This window comes from Balaenoptera acutorostrata, chromosome 9 (assembly GCF_949987535.1).
Source record: "Balaenoptera acutorostrata chromosome 9, mBalAcu1.1, whole genome shotgun sequence".
Lineage (NCBI taxonomy): Eukaryota > Metazoa > Chordata > Mammalia > Artiodactyla > Balaenopteridae > Balaenoptera > Balaenoptera acutorostrata.
This window is the reverse complement of record NC_080072.1, coordinates 26,862,754-26,886,907: the sequence shown is the minus strand read 5'-3', so window position 1 is coordinate 26,886,907 and position 24,154 is coordinate 26,862,754. Positions and strand designations below refer to the sequence as shown.

The 24,154-nt window shown below is 36.3% G+C and overlaps 1 protein-coding gene across 2 annotated transcripts in view; it reads left to right on the top strand.

Moving 5' to 3' along the window:
• The window catches only part of QSER1 (glutamine and serine rich 1), a 79,695-nt gene that overhangs the window by 35,640 nt on the left and 19,901 nt on the right, over positions 1 to 24,154 (top strand). For both annotated transcript variants that reach the window (XM_057552442.1, XM_057552443.1), the window contains 2 exons: positions 2,542 to 6,240; positions 23,250 to 23,578. In XM_057552442.1, coding sequence (XP_057408425.1) covers positions 2,542 to 6,240; positions 23,250 to 23,578 — 4,028 coding nt within the window. The remainder of the gene's footprint in view (positions 1 to 2,541; positions 6,241 to 23,249; positions 23,579 to 24,154) is intronic.

Here is a 24,154-nt window from a genome sequence, read left to right as displayed (position 1 = left end):
ATGTACTTTTCTTTTTAAATTTTATATATTTATTTTTATTTTTGGCTGCGTTGGGTCTTCGTTGCTGTGCACGGGCTTTTTCTCTAGTTGGGGTGAGCGGGGGCTACTTTTTGTTGCGGTGCGTGGGCTTCTCATTGCGGTGGCTTCTCTTGTTGTGGAGCACGGGCTCCAGGTGTGTGGGCTTCAGTAGTTGCGGCGCACAGGCTTAGTTGCTCTGTGGCATGTGGGATCTTCCCCGGACCAGGGCTCGAACTATGTCCCCTGCACTGGCAGGCGGATTCTCAACCACTGTACCACCAGGGAAGTCCTATTATGTAGTTTTCTATTTTATTTTTCTTATTTCATTTTTCAACTGTTTCCCCCCCGCCAAAATTGTTTGTATATTTTTTTATTCTTTGCAGGATGACAGAAAGGTTAGGTTTTTTTTAAGGTTTCATTTTAAAGAATATATTTTTAAGTAATAGCTATAGGAAATAATATTTTACATTCTGATGTAAACTCCATTAATAGAGCTTCTCCGTATGTCTTAGAAACATTTTTTCTGCTTCCAAAGAAACAATGTTTTAGTATGAAATAAAGCAATATTAAAAGACACAATAAGGGACTTCCCTGGTGGTCCAATGGTTAAGAATCCGCCTTCCAACGCAGGGGATGCGGGTTCAATCCCTGCTTGGGCAACTAAGCCTGCACACCACAACTAGAGAGCCCGCGGGCCACAACTGCTGAGCCTGCACGCTCTGGAGCCCACGTGCCACAACTAGAGAGAAGCCCATGCGCCACAACAAAAGATCCCATGTGCTGCAACTAAGACCCAATGCAGCCAAATAAATAAATAAATATTAAAAAAATAAAACTACACAATAGCTTTATTTTTTGCTTCCTGGAATAATTTTACATTACATGTATTTAGTTAGACTTTCTATCTCAGTTTCTATAATTACATTATTTTAAACATTAATTCTAAGCACTATTTATTCCTTCAAGAGTAGCTAGATATTTTCTGTCCTTGTAACGGTAATCCTTTTTCTGTCTGCATTGCGAGGCTTGTGGGATCTCAGTTTCCTGACCAGGGATTGAACCTGGGCCCCAGCAGTGAAAGTGCCTAGTCCTAACCACTGGACCTCCAGGGAATTCCCACTTTTTTGACATTTAATGGAAAGAGGTGAAAGAAGAATATTTTTGAAAAGGGCCAGAGAATCTTTTTTCCCCAATTTTGCCAAAATGAAAAAGAATTTTTTTTAATGGAAATTACTAAAAAATGTGTAAACAGACTTAGAGAACGAACTTATGGTTACCGGGGGGAAGAGTAGAGGGGAGGGATAGACTTGGAGTTTGGGATTGACATGTACACACTGCTATATTTAAAATAGATAACCAACAAGGACCTACTGTACAGCAAAGGGAATGCTGCTCAATGTTCTGTAATAACCTAAATAGGAACAGAATTTGAAAAAGAATAGCTACATGTATATGTATAACTGAATCATTTTGTTGTACACCTGAAACTAACACAACATTGTTAATCAATGGTGCTCCAATATAAGATAAAATTTTTTTAATGTAAACAATAAAAAAGTGTATAAAATGGAAAGTGATAGTTCCTAATTACAGTCCCCCTTTTTAGAGAAGAGTTAACAGTTTGGTATTTACTCTTCTTTAATATCTTTGTACATCAAAACTTTTTTTGTATATCCACCTAAGCAATGTTTATAGCATCAGTATTATTAGGATATGCCATAATTATTTTACCAGTCTCCTGTTGATGGATATTTAAGTTGTTTCTACCTGTTATTCACAGTAACTATAATGAATATCTTGTTTGAATCTTTGTGTCCACTTATTTCCATAGGGTAAATTTCTAGAAGTGGAACTTTTGGATCGCAAGGGTATAACATGTTTTTACTTTTGCTGTATGTGGCAAGAATGCTGTCCTGAAATGTTAATACTCTCTTCTTGACAGTGCTTTATTAACTTCTGATTAGCTTTTTTTGATAAGCATGCATCTATTGTTATTAGAAGTTGTTCATAGGAAGTCAAAACTTGAAATGCAAGGAATTTTTTAAATGCATTTATTTTGATAAAAGAAACTTTGCACTGTTAATCTCACTATTTCAGATTTATTACGTTAAATGTAGGCAATTCAGTTTCAATTTTAATGTTATGAACATTTTAGTTTGTCCATTGGTATTTTGCATTGGGATTTCAAGGGAAATTAATCATTAGAGATTATGTACATTTTTACTGTTTTCTTAATTATCAAATGACCTTATCTGACTATATATATGTATAATCTCATATTTATGTAACAATCATACATATGAATTGCTGATACCTTTGTAATTTTGTTCCTGCCTTATGAAAGCTAGCTATTTTGAAATGTATTTTTGAAAATTTATGTGCAGAACTAATTTGTCAGGCTTTTCAGTTTTAAAGAGATTTTGATGGATTGAAGGTCATATAAGTTTTATAAGTCTGTATTATGAAAGCAGATATAAGTGTTTGTGCTGTAACTGCATAAGCATATTTGTTTTCTTTTCGTAGGTATGCATTCCTCAGCAGCAACTGAGCTGTTTGTTACTGGACCTTTGCCAACCACTGGAGCACTTCCACCCTCTGCCCTCTCTGCTTATCAGCATCCCACCACCTTCAGCAATAGAAACTTTGCCACCACCTCACCTTTGGTGCTTCAGGATTCAACTTTTAACACTACATCAAATGGAATTTTAAATCCTCATGATCCTTTGCTGCAAATCAAGACTTCCCAGGGAACTGTTCCAACCGCTTTGGCATTTGAGCGCCTGGGCAGTTCTGCGATAAGTAACAGCATACCACCTCAGTCTTCAACATACCGCTCAGCTCAAGAGTCTGCACCCCATCTTCTACAACCTCAATTTAGTTTGTTGCCTTCAGCACTTGGAGGAGCCCAGCAAACTCCTCAAGCCTACGGTTCAACTCTCTTTACTAGTTCTACTGCTTCCATTGAAAGAGCTCTTCTTCGAGAATGTAGTGTTATTAAACACCATCAGCGGCCTTCAGGTACCCAGTCTATTCAGGCACAACTGACTGGTTCACAGCATTCCTTACATGGTTATCTATCAAATGCAAGTGTGGTTAATTTTCAGGAAACAAGCAGGCAGTCATCTTTATCCTGTAACCCAATTGGAGATTCTACTCAGGTGAGCAATGGAGGATTGCAACAGAAGACCTCCCAGGTCTCAGTGGAACTTGCTCAGTCCTATTCATCTGCAATTCCATCATCAGGGTATCCTCCTTCTACTACAAAAGTAAAAAGCTGTTCTACAAAACAACCACTAACATCAACCAAGTCCCCCAAACCTCAAAGTATAATTCCTCCTGTGCAAACACTAAGCTATTCCAAACCTTTACATAACCAGAGTTCTGTAATATCAGGCCAAGCACAAATTTATTCTACAGCGCAGCTACCAAGCCTTTTATCAGTTAGTCAGTCTCAAAATTATGGTTTAGTACAGCCACATAATGTGCCATCTATTGTTCATTCACATGTTTATAGGTCCAGCAAAGTTGAGAAGTTGCCATCCTTATATAAAACATTGACTTTTTCTGGGTCATCTCGGACTATAACTTCTGAAAATCCAACACTTAATTATTCTTCTGATCAGCAAGAGGTATTATCTTCAGTTACAAATGAGAATTACCCTGCTCAAACAAGAGATCTATCTTCAGTTAGCCAGTCTCAGAGTTACTCATCTGGTCACTCTCAGGGTTTATCACCAGTTAGTCAGACACAGGTTAGTTATTCATCTCAGTCACAAGTTTTGTCAGTTGTTAGTCCTTCAGAAAGCTATGCTTCAGGGCAGTCCCTAACATTAACAGCCCCCTCTCTTTCTTATTCTTCTGCCTCTCGGGCTCAGAATATGCCAGATTCTAGCCCAACTCAGAATTATATTTCTATGCATTCTTCCCAAAATGCTCAGACTCAAGGGTCATCATCTCCCCAGTCCCAAAAGTTTTTGCCTGTTGTCCAGTCATCATCTTTTGCGTCCTCTACTCATTGTCAGACATTACAGAATAACATACCTTCCCCTGATCCAAAGTCTTATGCTGAAAGAAAACTTGACTCAAATGTGTATACATCTTCAAAGCAAGAGGATGATTTTCCAATGCAAGAGTTACAGGTATTACAGCCGCAAGTATCTCTTGAGTCATCAACCCAAAGGCTATCTGATGGGGAAATTAATGTTCCAGAGTCAGCTTATAAGGTGTCAAAGACAGATGACAGATATTCCCAGAGCATAATCAGAAGTAATTCCCATCTTGAAGATCAAGTTGTTGGGATTGTTCTACAAGGGCCAAAAAAAGAAGAAAACATAGTTGGTTCAGTGGCACAGCTTAACCAACAAGTTGGCCAAGTCAATAATGCAGCAACCCTTGATATAAAGAAGACAACTAATTTAATGCAAACTCCACAAATAAGGCTAAATACTAAAGACCTAAACCAGCAGCATTCTCTTATACAGAAGGTACATGAAGCCAAGGTCCAGGAGCAGCATGATCAAATAATTAATGCCTCATCTCAGATTCAAATTCCAAATAATGCTTTAGGGCATGGCCATCAGGCATCTCTTCCTAATACACAGGTCCTTTTAGATTCTGCCTGTGATTTACAAATTCTTCAGCAGTCAATACTACAGGCCGGTTTAGGACAAGTAAAGGCATCTCTACAAGTACAGCGTGTTCAAAGTCCTCAACAAATAGTACATCCTTTCCTTCAAATGGATGGTCATATTATTCAGAGCAATGGCGATCATTCTCAGCAGCAACTCCATCCTCAAAATTCTGAAATTATGAAAATGGACCTCTCTGAGTCTTCAAAACCATTACAACAACATCTAACAACAAAGGGCCATTTTAGTGAAACAAATCAACATGATTCAAAGAATCATTTTGTTTCTCTTGGATCAATATGTTTCCCAGAGGCAATGCTTCTCAGTGATGAAAGAAATATTTTATCAAATGTAGATGATATCTTAGCAGCTACAGCAGCAGCTTGTGGGGTCACACCTTCTGATTTTTCCAAGTCAACTTCAAATGAAACCATTCCTGCTGTTGAAGATGGTGATTCTAAATCTCATTTTCAGCAATCATTAGATGTCAGGCATGTGACGTCAGATTTTAACTCCATAGCAGCTACAGTAGGAAAGCCACCGAATATAAATGATATTTCCTTAAATGGAAATCAAGTTACTGTAAACCTTTCACCAGTACCTACTCTTCAGTCAAAGATGACTCTTGATCCACAGCACGTTGAAACACCTGGTCAAAATAAAGCTTCTAAAGTAACTTCACCAGTGGTTGGGCCAGGTCATGAAGTCCAGGAGCAAAGTTCTGGCCCATTCAAGAAACAGTCTGCTACCAATCATGAACCTGAAGAAGATAGCGAAGTACCTGTTGATAGTATATTAAATAATAACAGAAATCAAGAGTTTGTTTCTAGTAGTAGAAGTATAAGTGGAGAGAGTGCTACATCGGAGAGTGAATTCACTTTAGGGGGTGATGACAGTGGTGTGTCAATGAACCCGACTAGGAGTACACTTGCACTGTTGGCCATGGCCCAACCTGGGGAGCCAATCAGCGTCAAGATTGAAGAGGAAAACCAAGATTTAATGCATTTTAACCTTCAGAAGAAGAAAACTAAAGGAAAAGGGCAAACTAAAGAGGAAGACAACAGTAATCAAAAACAGCTGAAAAGACCTGCCCAAGGCAAACGACAGAATCCAAGGGGAGCAGATATATATTTGCCGTATACTCCCCCTTCCTCGGAAAGCTGCCATGATGGTTATCAGCATCAAGAAAAAATGAGACAGAAGATCAAAGAAGTAGAGGAAAAACAGCCAGAAGTCAAAACCGGATTCATTGCCTCTTTCTTAGATTTTCTGAAATCTGGGCCCAAGCAGCAGTTTTCCACTCTTGCTGTACGGATGCCTAACAGGACTAGACGACCAGGAACCCAGACTGTTCGTACATTTTGTCCCCCACCACTTCCAAAGACTGCATCTGCAACACCCACAACTTTAGTGTCTGAAACTGGGGGTAACAGTCCGTCAGAAAAAGCTGATAACGAGCTTAAAAACTCGGAACATTTATCTTCACTTTCTTCTGATGAAGATGATCCTGGAGTATGCAGTCGTGATATTTATAAAAGCACCTCTACTACCTTAAATACTTCGGATGCCACTTCTGATAAAAAGAAGAAAACAGGTAAAGTTTTAAAATTTAGATTCATAATTATGGCTTTCCACTTTAATTTTTCTGGCTCTATACCAAGTTTTATGCTTTCTTAGCTTGAAGCAGGCCAAAATGCAAGGGTAGGTATCTTAGAGACTTACTTTTTTAAATGTTCCTTGCCTATAGGAAAGTTCTGGGTTTTAGGCTGAGTAGTTCTGGGTTTTCTCAGCTTTTTACCACATGCAACATAATTTACATAGTGCACTATCCACATTTTTCTAACCTGAGACATTTTGAAGTGGCTCATGGATATGAGGCATTGTATTGAGGGCCATGTTGTTATATAAACTGGCATATTTTCTTGATATGCTAATTTTACCTAAAGATCAACATTTTACTATTAAATATGGTTCTTTTGTGTGCAGCATGCAGATTAATATAATTAAGTTAAAACTTTTAAAATTTTGTGCTGGTTCCGAAGTATATGCCCAAATCCTTGGGTGTGTGTTTCACTTTACTCTGTAGTTAAGGGAACATTTCAAGGAACTGTTTTGAGAAGCACTGCCTCATGTAAATGATTGACAAGTAGTATAAAAGTTACTATTTTAAAGAACATGCTGGGCTTCCCTGGTGGTGTGGTGGTTAGGAATCCGCCTGCCAATGCAGGAGACACGAGTTCGAGCCCTGGTCCGGGAGGATCCCACATGCTGCAGAGTGACTGGGCCCGTGTGCCACAAGTACTGAGCTTACACTCTAGAGCCCACGAGCCACAACTACTGAGCCTGCGAGCAACAACTACTGAAGCCCGCGCACCTAGAGCCCATGCTTCACAACAAGAGAAGCCACCGCAATGAAAAGCCTGTGCACTGCAACGCAGAGTAGCCCCTGGTTGCCACAACTAGAGAAAGCCTGCGCACAGCAACAAAGACCGAACAGCCAAAAATAAATAAAAATAAAATAAATAAATTTGAAAAAACAAAAGCTTTAAGAAAATAAATAATGCTAAGGAAAAAAGTACTTATAACAATAAAATAGCTACCACCTCTGTGCCAGGAACTATTAGCAATGCTGTAAGATGTGCTTTGTTATCTCCAATATACGGATGATATAACAGACTAAATGAATTTTCCAGGTCTATACAGTCAGTAAATGACAGAGCTGAAATCCAAACTCAGGTTTATCTAGTTCTAGAACCTGTATTCCTGCCTACCTCTTTTTTTTTTTTTTTTTAATTTATTTATTTTTTGGCTGTGTTGGGTCTTTGTTGCTGCATGCGGGCTTTTCTCTAGTTGCGGTGAGCGGGGGCTACCGTTTGTTGCGGTGCACGGGCTTCTCATTGCGGTGGCTTGTCTTTGTTGTGGAGCACACCTGTGCAGGCTTCAGTAGTTGTGGCATGTGGCCTCAGTAGTTGTGGCTCCCGGGCTCTAGAGCGCAGGCTCAGTAGTTGTGGCGCACGGGCTTAGTCGCTCCATGTCATGTGGGATCTTCTCAGACCAGGACTTGAACCCGTGTTCCCTGTATTGGCAGGCGGATTCTTAACCACTGCACCACCAGGGAAGCCCCTGCCTACCTCTTTTGTATGAATAGAGTGGTGCTTTATGAGTAAAACCTTGTTTTGTGATGTACTTTTCAGCTTCTCTCCAGATTTGAGACTATCTTTTTTTTTTTTTAATTTTTTTTTAAATTATTTATTTATTTATTTATGGCTGTGTTGGGTCTTCGTTTCTGTGCGAGGGCTTCCTCTAGTTGTGGCAAGCGGGGGCCACTCTTCATCGCGGTGTGCGGGCCTCTCACTATCGCGGCCTCTCTTGTTGCGGAGCACAGGCTCCAGACGCGCAGGCTCAGTAATTGTGGCTCACGGGCCTAGTTGCTCCGCGGCATGCGGGATCCTCCCAGACCAGGGCTCGAACCCGTGTCCCCTGCATCGGCAGGCAGACTCTCAACCACTGCGCCACCAGGGAAGCCCGAGACTACCTTTTTAACTACTAAAGTAATATGAAACAGCTGGTATCCCAAATATTCTATTAGCATAAATTTCTGCTAAAACATTTGTAAAGAATTCTCATTTTGTTATACAAGGAAATTAGCATAATGGAAAATCATTGTTAGAGTCAAAACATTACAGATGTGGCTAATCCTAGTAAGGTTTTACACTCTATTCCCCCAATTCAGAGTTCTTTGCAATTACTGTTATATTCCCTCCTATGTTCCTAGAGCAAACATTTTATAATCTCTGTTATAAAACATGAATCTAGAACTAGTTTCTTCCAGACAACAGTTATTATCTCATTTTTAGTTAAAAATCACCACCATCAACCCGATCCTTACTAATAGGTCTTTGAAGTTCTCCCTTTACCATCCCCATTGCCTCCTCATCTGTGAGAACTCATCATCTCTTGCTTGGACTATTGCAACAGACTTCTCATTAGAATCCTTCCCATCAGTCTCTACACTAGTCCGTCCTCCACATTGTCATCACACTTACCTTTATAAAAAAGGAAAACCAATTGTTACTTCTCTGCTTTGAAATGCTTCTTGTTGCTCCATGGGAAAAAATTAAAATAATGTGTAAAAATTCTCCCTTTCCATGTTTCACTCTTGCTCCACCCTTTGCACTTCCCCTCTTCTGTGACAACTGAATTTCTCATTGTTCCTTGGACCTGTGAGCCCCTGTCACAATTGTGCTCCTTTTGGGCAGGTTTTTCTCTACCTAGGCCTTCCTCTTGATTTTTTAGCCCAGCAGACACTTAGTTATCTTTGAAGACCATCTTCAAAGTCACTTTGTGGAAGTTACTCCTGGCAGAATTAGTGCTTATATCCTCTAAATTCCCACAGCCCTTAAATATTTCTGAAGGGCAGAAGTTTTAAATTGCAGCAAGGTCTAGTTTATCCATTTTTCCTTTTATGATTTGCACTTTTTGTATCCTAAGAAATCTTCACCTAGCCCATAGTCACAAAAATTTTCTCCTGTTTTCTTCTAGGAATTTTAGAGTTTTGCATTTTACATTTAAGTCTAGGGTCCCTTTTGAATTTTTTTTTTTTTTGGTATAAGATATGTGGTATGGGTTGAAGTTAATTTTTTTGCACATAGAAGTCCAGCTTTTCCAACACATTTGTTGAAAAGACAGTCCTTTCTCCATTGAGTGCTTTTTGCACCTTTGTCAAAAATTAATTGTATGAATTCATATTTGTATGAATCTATTTCTGGACTCTCAATTCTGTCACATTGATCTATGTGTTTATGCTTTCACCAGTACCACACTGTCTTAATTGCTATAGCTTTACAGTAAATCTTGAATGAAATAAGGCAGTGTGAGTCTTCCAAATTTGTTCTTTCTCAAAATTGTTTTGCCTATTCTAGTTCCTTTCCTTTTCCATTTAAATGTTCAAGTCAGCTGTTGGTATCTACAAAAAAATCCTTCTGGGATTTTGATTTCCTTGAATCTGTGGCAATTTGAGGAACACTAAACTGTTAACAATATATTGAGTCTTAATTCATGCACACATGTGATTTCTCTCACTAGTCTTGTGTAGTTTTTGGCATATAGATGCTGCTTTGTTAGATTTATTCCTAAGTTTTTTGGGGTGCTATTTATTGTAAGTGACACTTTCTAAAATTTTCAAATTCCAATTATGCATTAGTAGATTATAAAAATAGTTATTTTTTATACATTGATCTTAAATCCACACAACTGATTTTTTTTTTTTTTTTTTTTTTTTTTTTTTTTTTACAACTGATTTATTTTAAGATTTTTTTAATGGAAATTCCCTGGCGGTCTAGTGGTTGGGACTCTGCGATTCCACTGCAGGGGGCACAGGTTCGATCCCTGGTTGGGGAACTAAGATCCCATAAGCAATGTAGCATGGCCAAAAAAAAAAATGGTTTTTAAAAATTAGATTCCATAGGATTTTCTATGTAGAAAATGATGTCATCTGCAAATAAGGATAGTTTTATTTCTTCTTTTCCAGTCTAATGCCTTTTTCATTCCTGTCTTAATATACAGGACTTCCTATACAGTGTTTAATAAGAGTGCTGAATGTGGACATCCTGAACATGTTCTTGATCTTTGGGAGAAAGAAATCAATCTTTCACCATTAACTATGATGTTCACTGTAGGTTTTTGTAGATGCCTTTTTTTATTGCATTAAAGCAGTTCCTTATATTTTATAGTTTGCCAACAGTTTTTATAATAGAATGGAGGTTGAATTTTGTCAAATGCTTTTTCTTCGTCTATTTAAATGATCATGTAGTTTTCTTCTGTAGTCTGTCAGTATGGTAAATTACATTGATTGTTAAATGTATCTGTGGCCTTGCATTCTCAGGATAAACTCCACTGACTGTGATGTATTATCTCATTTATACATTGATGGATTCAATTTTTTAATTTTTTTGCATCTGTGTTCACAATGAATATTAGTCTGTAGTATTCTTTTTGTAATGACTTTGTCTGGTTTTGGTATCTGGTTATTGCTGACCTCATAAGTGAGTTGGGGAGTATTCCCTTCTTCTCTGTTTTCTGCAAGAGATTGGGTAGTATTGTTTCTTCCCCAAATGTTTGGTTGAATTTGCTAGTGAAACCATCTGGACCTGGAGTTTCCTATGAATTAAATTTCTCTGACAGAACTATTCAACTAGTCTATTTCTTCTTGACTGTGTTTCGTATCTTTGAAGGAATTGGTCCATTTCATTAAGTTGTCAAATTTATGAATATAGAGTTGTTAGTAGCATTTCCTTGTTATCTTTTTAATTTCTGTAGGTCCTGTAGTGACTCCCACTCTTACAGTCTTTTTTTTTTAAATAAAATATGGCCTTTTTTTTAAAAAAATGTTTATTTATTTATTTTTGGCTGCACTGGGTCTTTGTTGGTGCACGTGGGCTTTCTCTAGTTGCAGCGAGTGGGGGGCTACTCCTCATTGCGGTGCATGGGCTTCTCATTGCAGTGGCTTCTCGTGTTGCGGAGCACGGGCTCTAGGCATGCGGGCTTCGGTAGTTGTGGCACACAGGCTCAGTAGTTGTAGTGCACGGGTCCCACTCTTACAGTCTTGATGTTGGTCATTTGTGTCTTCTCTCTTCATCTTCGTTAGTCTAGATAGAAGTTTATTAATTTTATTGATCTCTTCAAAAGACCAGCTTTTAGTGTCATTGATTTTTCTCCTTTGTTGACAATTTCACTGATTTCTGCTATTTTCATTAATTCCTTTTTCTGTTTGATTTTGGTTTATTATGCGCTAGTACTTTTTTTCTAGTTTCATATGGTAGAAGCCTAAATTGCTGATTTCAGACCTCTATTCTTTTCTGCTTTAAGCATTTAATGTTACAAACTTCTCTCTAAGCCCTGCTTTAGCTATATCCCACAGATTTTATTTTTATTATTTGTTTTTATTTTCTTTTGTTCCAAAAGTTTTAAAAATTCCATTTGGTGCTTTCTTTTTGATCTATGAGTTATTTAGAATCATATTTAAAGATATTCAAATATTTGGGAATTTTCCAGACATCTGTCCTTTATTGATTTCTACTTTGTGTAATTTCAATTCTTTAAAATTTTTAAGGTTAGCTTTATAGCCCAGAATATGGTTGATCTTGATAAATGTTCCAGTGCACTTTAAAAGAATGTGTATTCTGCTGTTGTGTGGATTGTTGTATAAATGTCAATTAGATCAAGTTGGTTGTTAGCGCTGTTCAGATTCTTCTCCTTGCTGATTATCTGTTTACTTGTTCTGTCAATTACTGCGAGAGGATTTCCAAAGCTTCCAAGTATGCTTGTAGATTTGTCTGTTTTGCTTTTCATTTCTATTTGTTATTGCTTTGTGTATTTTGACCTCTGTTTTTAGATATGTACACAGTTAGGATTGTTAAGTCTTAGCAAATTGACCCTTTTATCAGTATATAATATCCTTCTTTATCCTTGGTAATAATCTTTATTCTGAAGTCTACTTTGTTATCAGTGTAGCCTCTCCAGGTTTCTTTTGATGAATTGCATGTATATCTTTTTCCATCCTTTACCTTTAACCTATCTGTGACGTTATATTTAATGTGGGTATTTTGTAGACAGTATATAGTTCAATTTTGTCTTTTTTTAAAAAACTCTAATCTCATAATCTCTGTCTTTCAGCTAGTATGTTTAGACCATTTACATTTAATGTAATTATTGATATAGTTCAATCTTCCATTTTATCATTTTCTGTTTCCCCCCTTTTTTGTTCCTGTCTCCTCTTTCCTATCTTTAAAAAAAAATTATTTGAACTTTTTACCATTTTATTTTTAAATTTATCTCTTTTTTTTTTGGCTATATCTTTTTGTATTATGTTTTTAGTGGTTGACATAGTGATTACAATCCACTTAGTTAATATTTTTGCTACTTAAAATAAAAACCTAAAAACCATAGAGATCTCTTTACCCTTGCCCTTATGTTATATATATCTGTCCTATATATTACCTCTACATATATTGAAAACCCTGATAGAGAAGTAATTTTTGCTTTCAACAGTCATATATATTCTAAATAACTTAACAGGAGCAAAATAGTCTATTATATTTACCCAGATAGTTATAATTGCTGTTGCACTTCCTTTATTCCTGATGTTCCAGGTTTCCCTCTGGTATCATTTCCTTTCAACACAAAGAAGTTTTCCATTTTTAAGACTTTTTCTTTGATTTTCAGGATTGTAATTATTTGTCTGGATAAGGTTTATCCTGTTTGGAGTTCACTGAGCTTTTTGATTCTGTAAAATGTATTTCTTTTTCCAAATTAGAGAAGTTTGGGGGCGTTATTTTTTTCTGCACCCATCTCTTTCTCTCCTATGGGACTCCAATGACATAAATGTAAAATATTTTTATATTGTTACTCAGGTTCCTGAGGTCCTGTTTATTTCTTTTTCAATCTTTTTTTCCCCCTCTGTTCTTCAGATTGTATAATTTCTGTTGGTCTGTCTTCAAGTTCATTGACTTTTTTGCCTTCTCAATTCTGCTACTGAGCCTATCCAGTGAATTTTTTATTTCAGATATTTTTTTCAATTCTAAAATTTATATTTGGTTCTTTTTTCTAGTTCCAGTTTCTCTGCTGAGAACTTACATATTTCCATTCATTTCAAAAGTATGTTCACCTTACCTCAGGGAGCATGATTATGATAGCTGCCTTCAAGTCTTTGATAATTTTAACGTCTGAGTCACCTTAGAGTGGCATCTGCCAATTATCTTTTCCCTTTGAAGACTGGTCACATTTTTCTGGTTCTTAATATATTGAGCAGTCTTGGATTATATCCTGGACATTTTGAGTACAATACTGTGAGACTCTGGGTTCTATTAAAATCCTTTGCAGAATGTTGATTTGTTTTGTTTTAGCAAGCAGTCAGACCATAAGTTCTGTCTCACCTTTGAGTGATGGTCTGAAGTTAGTTCAGTTTTCAAAGCCTTTGCTCTGGTGCTTTGGATCTGTTGGAGCAGTTAGTCTGGAACTTGGGTAGATGGTAGAGTTTGTTATAGTTTAGATCTCAAAGACTTTGCTATACTAGTTTGGGTCTATTCTGCATATGTGCAGTTTAGGCACGAAACTAAGATTTGTGTGGGTTCATGCACAGAATTAGAGGATACCACTCTCCAGTTCTCTCTTCCTTGGGAATTTCCCTACATGCCCAGCTCTCAGGGTTCCCTTTCCCAGACATTTGGCTAGAAAGCTGAAATTTTCCTTGGATTTTTTTTAGCTGCTTATGCTTTAACACAGTTCTGTACAACTAGGACTGCCCTTGGGGCAGCACATTGAGAGAAGAGAAAAAAGGACAGGGAATCCTCCTACATGTTTTCCCCCAACTTTATTGAGATATAATTGACATACAACATTTTCTACTCTCTTCATGCCATAGGAGCCCATGCCCCATCCAGGTGCCTCTGGTACACCAAAAAGACAGGTCTTCTGTTCGGGTTTAAAATGTCAGGTTTACTGCCTCTGCGTTGCAGCTCTGTGACTTGGGTTGCCTTTGGGGCAGGGCTGGGAGAGAGAAAGAGAAGAAAAAAGAAATGACAGTGGCCCCCCACATTCTCACTTTGCATGGGGCTCCTTTCCCCACTCCTCTGTCCAGAAAGACAGATTTTCTTGGAGTTTATGTTGTCTGTGTCCTGTGTAGTTCTGCATAGGGGCCACCCTCTAGTCAATGCTAGGTGATAAGAGAGGAAGGAAAGTGAGGAAACACCTCTATATAAAGATTATTTCAGTTTGGGCTTCCCTCCCCAGTCTGCCTGCAGTTACTAACTTTTCAGAGTCTTCACGTAGTTGCATTTTATGTTTTGTCCAGAGTTTTTATTTGTAATAGGTAGGTCTAGTGGACTTAACTGCATCTTGGTTGGCACCAGAAGCCTTTCATGAATTTTTAAAAATTTATTGTCTTACAGGTTACAGTCGTTATTTCTGATGCTCAAACTGTCCTGTAACGGGCCAGTAGGAGCCCCTTCAATGTTTTGAGATTTTGATTGTGATTACATTGAATTCATAAATTAATTTTAAGGGAGAATTGTTATCTTTACAATATTGTCTTCTCATCCACTTATGGAATGTGTTTTTCTACTTATTCAGATCTCATTTTATGTCTTTTAATATCTTATCATTTTTTCCACATAGATATTCTATATTATAGTTTTACTAGTATTTTAAATATAATTTTCCCCATAGTGTTCTCTCATTGGTTACTGATAATATATGGCAATGATTGATTTTTGTGTCTCCATCGTGTGTTTCGCATTTTTGTTGAATTTCTATTTTAACAGTTTTTCCACCTGATTCCCTTGCACTCTTAAGCAGATAATTATATCTTCTAAAAATAATGGTAACTTACCTGTTTCTTTTTTTTTTTTTTTTTTTTTTGGTTACTTATCTTATTGGCTCAGGCCTCTGTTGTTTAATAGTAGCAATGATAGCAAGCATCCTGGCCTCCTTCTTGATATTTAGTAAAATATGTAGTGTTTGACTATGAAATATATTTGTCAGTTTCTAGTATACCATACTCTTTAAGAAGATATCCTTATGTTTTGAAGTTCTTAAGATTTTTTAAAAATTAACAGTGAGCATTGAATTTTGTCAGATGCTTTTTTGAGCTGGTTCTGATAAATCTGCTTTCTTTTACCCCCACATTCATCTATTACTTGATTTCTTAATGCTAAACCTCTTTGTAAAAATTTCTACCATGAACTCTGCTTGGTCATGATGAATTGCTTTAGTCCACTGTAAGATTTAAGTTGCTAGTATTTTATTTGGGATTTTTATACCTAGATTCATAAATGAAGTGAATGTATAGTATTTTTTGTCTTAATCTTGTTCACTTTTGTATTCAGGAATATGCTGACCTTACAAATTGAATTAGGAAAGTTTTTATATTTGTTTAAATTTGAAAAAGCTTATTATATATAATTGGGATTTCTAAGAATATATCTGGCACTTTCTAGTTTTTTCCTGATAGTTTGATCTATCTGGGTCAATTTAAGAATGGCATATTTTCTAGTAAAATCATCTCTTTCATTTAGATTTTAAAATTTGTTGTTATAAAGTTGTACATACTATTACCTCATAAGTTTGTAGTCGCCTCTGTTTCTGTAGGTATGTTCTCTTTCTTGTTCCAAGTGATTATTTGAATCTTTTTCCTTATCAATTTTTGGAAGATTTGCCTATTTAATGGTTCTTTTCAAAGAACCAATGTACTTTTGTTTTTGTTTTGTTTTGTTTTTTTTGCTCCTATCATTTTTTACTCACTTTTTCTTAATTTCTGCTTTTATCAGTTCTTTTTCCCTATCTTCCCTGGGTTGAATATTCTCTTGCTGGCTAGTTTGTTATTTGTTTGCTGTCTAATGAATGGCATTCAAGTTGTAAGTTTCCTTTTTTTTTCACCACACTCTGGCTCTATCCCTCTGGTTTCAATTTTTAATGCTCTCACTGTCCTTTCTAAATGGTTTGTCATTTCATTTGATTTCCTTTTAACCCAAGAGTTATTAAGAATAGTGGGGTTTTGCCTGTTTCCCAGTAGATTTTTGGTTTTTTTGTTGTTTTTGGTATTCCTTTAATACTAACTTATGGCCCTGTTGTATTGTGGTCAAAGGAATATGGCTTAAGTAATGTCTACATTTTGAAATTTGTGGAAATTGTGTTAGTAGCTTGGTAAATGGTCAATTTTTATAAATATCCCATGAGTACCAAGTGCTAATAGGTTTTATTTGTAATATTGTTTAAGTCCTTTATATCTTTTTATTTTTTGTGTAATGTAATAAATGATATTAGGTTATTTAAGAAAATGTATATGTACATGTTGCAAGTAAATGATAGGTCTGGAATTTGCCTTAAACTATCCCAGCAAATATAAAAGAGATGACAGAAAGATAAATTTATCAAAATGTTTGTGCTTGTTACAGTTGGGTTATGGTATGTGAGGGTTTGTATACTCTACTTTTATGTATGTTTTAAATCTTTAATAAAAAGGTTTTTTTAAATCCTCCCTATCCTTATTTGTTTTTAGATTGCTTCATCTGTTGACTCCTGAAAACGGTGTGTTAAAGTATACAACTATGTTTTATTGTTTTTCTAATACTGTGTAGTTGATGTTTGGAACCCATGTAATTGGGTGTTTAAAATTTTACTACAGTTATATTTCCTTTTAGCATAATAAAATCTCTCTTTTTCACATTTAATTTCTCATTTCGGTTTTTAATATTGCCATACTAATCTTTTTGTTATTGTTAGCATTTTTAGTATATTTTCCATATCTCTTCTTTCAGAACATTTTTTTCTTGTGAGATATAACTCACATATGGAAATATGATACACATAAGGAAAACACACAGAAAATTCCCATAAATTTATAAATGCAGATATTAGTTAAGACATATTCCCTGACCACAGTGCAGTAATTTCATAAAAGAATAGCAGAAAGGAAAAAAGAGACAAAGAAATAAAAGTAAGTTTTTTCTTTCTAAAACTTCTAAATAACTTCTGCTAACTTCTAAATAACTCATGGCTTTAAAAGGAAACCAAAGCTGAAATGACAACTCACTTAGGACAGTGGAGCATTATAGGGTGTGCCAGGAATGTGTGGGGCAAAGAAGAAAATTTATGGTGTTAAATGCTACTCATTGGAAAGCAAGAAAGTTCAAAAATAAATTGAGTGCTAAAGTAAATCCAGCTCATAATCTGTAGAACTAACCACCGTCTGAGTTGGATGGTAATCACTTCCTTGCTTTTCTTTTATAAACTTTACCACCTGTGTATGTATCCCTATACTTTTGTTTGGCTCATTTTAAAACTTCTCATAAAGAGCATCATACAGTATTGATAAGTTTTTCCTTCCGCTAATTTGGAAGCTATTCTTTTTATAAAATATTTCCTTAACTTTTTATTACGGAAATTTCAAACATAAAGTTACAAAGATTGGTATAATTAACCGATTTATGAATCACTCAGTTTCAGTAATCATCAATACATGGTCAGTCTTATTTCATTCTTATCTTTACCTACCCTCTCACCACCCCCCCCCCCCCGATGATTTTGATGAAATATTTCTGTTCTTTACCTGGAGATAATAGGGATTACAATATGCATTTTCACTTTTCTCAAAATCTATTAGTATCTTACTCTCCTCCTGAATAACATAAAGACTGAGCACTAAAACTCCATTTTACCCCCTCCTAACTTTAATGTTACCATGTATTTTAATATTTGCGTTTTTTTTCTTTCTGGCCGCGCCACGTGGCTTGCGGGATCTTAGTTCCCCAACCAGGAATCAAACCCTGTCTCCCGGCAGTAGAGGTGCGGAGTCCTAACCACTGGACCACCAGGGAATTCCCCCACGTATTTTAATTCTATCCTGTTTTCTAATACTCAACAAGAAATTGTGTATTAAATAGTCAGTGTTTGCTTAGGTTTATTTATATATTTACCATACTGCCCTCCATTCTTTCTTGCACCTCACATCTCCTTGGGATGACAAGCTTATGACTAAAGCTTGTCCCTTACAATTTTCCTTTTCTGAGGGTCTGCTGGTGGCCGTATCTCTGTTTTTGTTCATAGATAGCTATGTGATTTGTTTTGCCATGTAACTTAGAGTGTATTTTCAAAATTCAGTGACATTGCTATAATAAAATCCCTTTTATTCCTTCATTCATCCATTATTTATAAGAACAATGTTTCCCAGTTCCTTTATCAATAAAAATGAAGGACAGAAATAAAATTGGTTGTAAAACCTATCTCAATAAGTAATATTCACCCATGAGTCCATAAACGAGTAAGTTTTAAATGCCACATCCACTCAAAAGAAGCATTCTTTTTACATTTACATTTGTTTTACATTAAATTTGAAAAAATATTAATTTAGATCTACGGTATTATAATGTATTATAAGTATTATCATGTTAGAAGTGTTTAATATATAGAGCCTTCCGGTCACAAGACATAAAAAATTGATTTCCATTTATATACATTTTTGAGGCAGAAAGTATGATGTATAGTTATAGTAGCATAAAAATATATTACATTAGGATAAAATTCTGTAATCTAATCTTGAATGATTAGATTATTTTCTCATTGTTACTGAGATATGATTGACGTACAGGCTGTATAAGTTCAAGATACACAGCAGAGTGACTTGATAATTAGATTATTCATTTGTATTTCCTCAACAGGCCTCTCCCTTTGATTGGGAGGAGTCATATAAATGTATGAGGATAGTTTTAATTTGGGATACAGATCAGGTAGGCTGGCTGGTGACAGCTCCTAGACAGCCCCCCCCCGGCCCCTCCTTCCCCCTAATTAGCTAGAATACGGGAGAGATGTACTCTAGTTGCCAAGCACTGTAGTTCACTCATTTCCCTTGCCTATCTGCTTTTCCATTTTCTTCTGTGTTTCATAGGTCTGGATTTGTGTTGGGCTCTGCTTTGATTCCCTCTCAACCCCTCCTGTAGGCAGGTAGAGTTCACTTTCTTCAGGGAACAGTTTTTCCATTTTGGCCTGTGATCAAGCCACCCCTGCTGCCTACAGCTCAGCATAAGCAAGGGGATCACTGCCCTTCCTGTTTTATTTACTTATTATTGTATATGTTATTATTTTAGTTCATCAGCACTACTCAAAATTACCGCTGCAGTGCTACATGTTCTTTATATTTGTTTCTCAACCTGGAGCTTCTCTATCAGCTCTAGGCTTCAAAGTCCTTTTATAACAGCTTTGTTAAATTATAATTCACATACCATAACATCCACCCATTTAAAGTGTACAATTCAGTGGTTTTGTAGAGTTGTATAACCGTGACCTAATTTTAGAATATTTTCATCATCCAAAAAGAAACCCATTATTAGTCAGTCCCCACACCCACACTCACACCCTATGATAGGCAACCACTAATCTATCTTCTCTATAGATTTGCCCTTTTTTGGACATTTCATGTAAAAGAAATCATATAATATTTGACCTTTTGTGACTAGCTTCTTTCATTTAATGTAATGTTTTCAGTGTTTATTCATGTTGTAGCATATATCAGTACTTCATTCCTTTTTATTCCCTAATAATGTGGATATACCACATTTTGTGTATCCATTCATCAGTTGATGGACATTTGGGTTTTTTCCACTTTTTGGCCATTAGGAATAATGCTGCTGTCAACACTCATACAGGTATTTGTGTGGATTTATTTATTTAGAAAGTGGAATTTAGAAGTGGAATTCCTTGGTCATATGGTAACTTCATGCTTAACATTTTGAGGAATGGCCGAACTGTTTTCCATAGTGGCTGTACCATTTTACATTCTCTGCAGCAAGGTACAAGGGTTCTAGTTTCTCCTCACGCCTGCTAGCATGTTATTGCCTGTATTTTTTGTAGCTATCCTAATAGCTGTGAGATTGCAATTATCTACTGAAGTTGCGTTGAGCTAAGGACTTATAGTGTTGAACGGCCTTTCATGTGCTTATTGACAATTTTTATATCTTTGGACAAATAGGTCCCTTAACTCACTTTCTTTTTTTAAAAAATAAATTTTATTTATTTATTTATTTAGGCCGTGTTGGGTCTTTGTTGCAGCGAGTGGGAGCTACTCTTCGTTGCGGTGCGCGGGCTTCTCATTGCAGTGGCTTCTCTTGTTGTGGAGCACAGGCTCTAGGCCCATGGGCTTCAGTAGCTGTGGCACGTGGGCTCAGTAGTTTTGGCACACGGGCCCTAGAGCACAGGCTCAGTGGTTGTGGCACATGGGCTTAGTTGCTCCGCGGCATGTGGGATCTTCCCAGACCAGGGCTCGAACCGTGTCCCCTGCATTGGCAGGTGGGTTCTTAACCACTGCGCCACCAGGGAAGCCCTCGCCCACTTTTTAAATTGGGTTATTTGTCTTTTTTATCATTGAGTTGTAAGAGTTCTTTATATATCCTGGATACAAATCTCTGGCAAGTACATGATTTGTAAGCAGTGTTTCCCATTCTGTAGGTTATCTTTCCACTTTTGTGATGGCATCAATTGCAGCACAAGTTTTTTTTTAATGTATAAATTTATTTATTTATTTATTTATTTATTTTTGTCTGTGTTGGGTCTCGTTGCTGCATGCAGGCTTTCTCTAGTTGTGGCGAACGGGGGCTACTCTTCGTCATGGTGTGTGGGCTTCTCATTGCGGTGGCTTCTCTTGTTGCAGAGCACAGGCTCTACTCGCCCGGGCTTCAGTAGTTGTGGCACACAGGCTCAGTAGTTGTAGCTCGCGGGCTCTAGAGCGCAGGCTAAGTAGTTGTGGCACACGGGCTTAGTTGCTCCGCAGCATGTGGGATCTTCCCAGACCAGGGCTCGAACACGTGTCCCCTGCATTGGCAGGCAGATTCTTAACCACTGTGCCACCAGGGAAGCCCGCAGCACAAGTTTTAAATTTTGATGAAGTCCAGCTTATTTTTTTCTTTTGTTAATTTGTAGGGTCATGAAAATTTACACCTATTTTTCTTCTAAGAGTTTCATGATTTTAACTTCCACATTTATGTCTATGATCCACTTTCAGTTAATTTTTGTATATGGTGTGAGGTAGACATCCAACTTGATTCTTCATTCCTATCCAGTTGTCCCAGCACCATTTGTTAAAAAGCTTTTTCATTCTTCCCCCATTGAATGGTTTTGGCACCCTTGTTGAAAATCATTTGACCATAAATACAGAGTTTATTTCTGGACTTTAATTCTACTCTTGATCTATATGTCTATCCTTATGCCACTATCACACTGTCTTAATTACTAAAGCTTTGTGGTAAAGTTTTGAAATTTCTGAAATGTGAGTCTTCCAACTTTATTCTTTGTTTGCAGGATTTTTTTTTTTGGCTATTCTGGCTCTCTTGCATTTCCATATGAATTTTAGGAATAGTTTGTCAGCTTCTGCCAAAAATGCAGCTAGGATTTTTATAGGGATTATGCGGATTCTTTTTTTTTTTTTTTTTTTTTTTTTTTTGGCTGCACCACACAGCATATAGAATCTTAGTTCCCTGGCCAGGGATCAAACCCACACCCCCTACAGTGCGGGTGGCAGCGTGGAGCCTTAACCACTGGACCGACAGGGAAGTCCTTGATTCTTTTAATCAATTTGGGAGTATTGCCATCTTTACAACGTTGAGATTTCCTATCCATGAGCACAGGATGTTCTTCCACTTATTTAGACCTTTAATTCTTTCAACAATGTTTATAGGTCTCAGAATGTAAACCTTGTACTTCTTTCGTTAAATTTATTCCTAAATGGTTTCTTCTTTTTGATGATATTATAAATGGAATTTTGTTCTAAATTCGTTTTTGGATGGCTCATTGCAAGCATTTCGAAATACAGTTGATTTTTATATATTTATCTTATGCCCTGCAAACTTGCTAAATTTATTTATTCTAATGGTTTTTTAGTGGATTCCTTAGGATTTTCTGTATACAAGATCATTTCATCTGCAAATACAGTTTTATTTCTTCAGACATCCTTCTTAGGGGGAAGCATCTCATTTTTTACCATTAGGTATGATGTTAGCTGTGGGTTTTTTGTAGATGGCCTTTATCAGGTTGAAGAACTTCCCTTCTATTTTTAGGTTCTTAAGTGTTTTTATCATGAAAGTGTTTAAATTCATGATACTGAATTTTGCTAAATGCTTTTTCTGTACCTATTCTGATGATCCTGTGGTTTTGTCCTTTATTATATTAATATGGTGATTGATTGATTTTCAGCTGTTAAAACCAAGCATGCATTCCTAGGATAAAAGCCACTTGGTTATGATGTGTAATCCTTTTATATATTGGTATATTTGCTCATATTTTGCTGAAGGTTTTTGTGTTTGTATTCATAAGGGATACTGGTCTGTAGTTTTTTCATTATATTTTTGTCTGGAATAATACTGGCCTTGAATGAGTTGGGAAGTGTTTCCTCTTATTTTTTAGAGTTTATAATGGATTGGTATTAATTCTTACTTAACTGTTGATAGAACCCACCTGTGTACCCATTTGGGTCTGTGCTTATCTTTGTGGGATGTTCTTAATTTCTTTTATTCCCTTGTTATTGGTCTATTCAGATGTTCTCTTTCTCCTTGAGTTCTTTTGGTAGTTTGTGTCTTTCTAGGAATTTGTCCATTTCATCTAAGTTATTTGTTAGCATACAGTTTTTCATAACATTACTTTATAATCCTTTTTATTTCGGTAGCTTCTACTGCTATTTCAAAGTATTTGGGGGGTGCTGTTTTTGTTTTCCACGTCCAGTCAGCTTTTCTTCTTCTAGGAATTCACAGTTTCAGTTGGCTGACCCTTCCTTGTCTTGCATCACTTTTTTGTCTCTATTCTTTTAAAAATATTTTTGTGCTAAATACTTAAGTGGAAGTAGGGGTAAGTTTAGGTCGATGGAGGTTCTCTGTCTAATCGTCATCCAGATGTAATTCTCACCACTTCGGTTCTTAGAAGTTAACAACCATTCTTTAATTTCATTGTTTCAAACAATTTGATGGCAAAAATAATAAGCTCTTTCTTTGTAAACTGTTCAGATTTTACTCAAAGCAAGTAAATGTTTAATAATTTGTATTACTAATTTGCATTTGCTTGATCTAGTTTCAGAAGCCCTACAGGTGGCAACTACTAGTCCAACTGCCAATACTACTGGTACTGCTACTACTTCCTCCACCACTGTGGGTACAGTTAAGCAAGAACCTCTCTACTCTACTTCATCTGCAGTAAATATCCTGGAAAATATAAACTCTGCAGAACCCCCAAAGTCCATCGAACTTGATGGTCTTCCTTCAGACCAGTTTGCAAAAGGACAGGACACTGTTGCCATAGAAGGTTTTACAGATGAGGAGAACACAGAAAGTGGAGGAGAAGGCCAATACAGAGAGCGTGATGAATTTGTGGTAAAGATAGAAGACATAGAGACTTTTAAGGTGATGTGAATGTTCACAGGTATAAAGGTCATAGCTTAATGGGCGTGCCCTATGGTAGCCTTCATGATGACTTTTAGTACCATGCATCTAGCTTGAATTGTGAAAAGTTATATTTTTGTAATTATTCTGTTGTCATATTTGTTAAATAATGAAATCAAACTAGAGATGTCAGGTATTTTGAAAAGGAAAACAGCTTAAAATAATTTTAACTCATCTCTGAGTTTTGTGTATTTCTGACTGGTCAGTATATTGCATTTAGCTACTAGTAATTAGAGCAGTTTTGAAATGTTAATTTTTTTCAAAGCTTCCAAGTCATTTGTATTATTAGAAGTTTGGAGAAAATGGTTATTTATCTAATTTAAAAGTTTAAAGAAAATAAGAGGAATACAACGTAAAAGTAGAATTAGACTTTTTTCACAATTTCAAATTGCAGAATGTTACAATTTCATATAAGAAATTTTTAGCAGTGTTTAAGAAAACTTATTTTTGGGTTTTTGTTTGCTTGCTTTTGATTTTATTTTTTAATTGGGGTGGAGAGAAATGGTATTAAAAATACAATGAAGAACATAATATTTA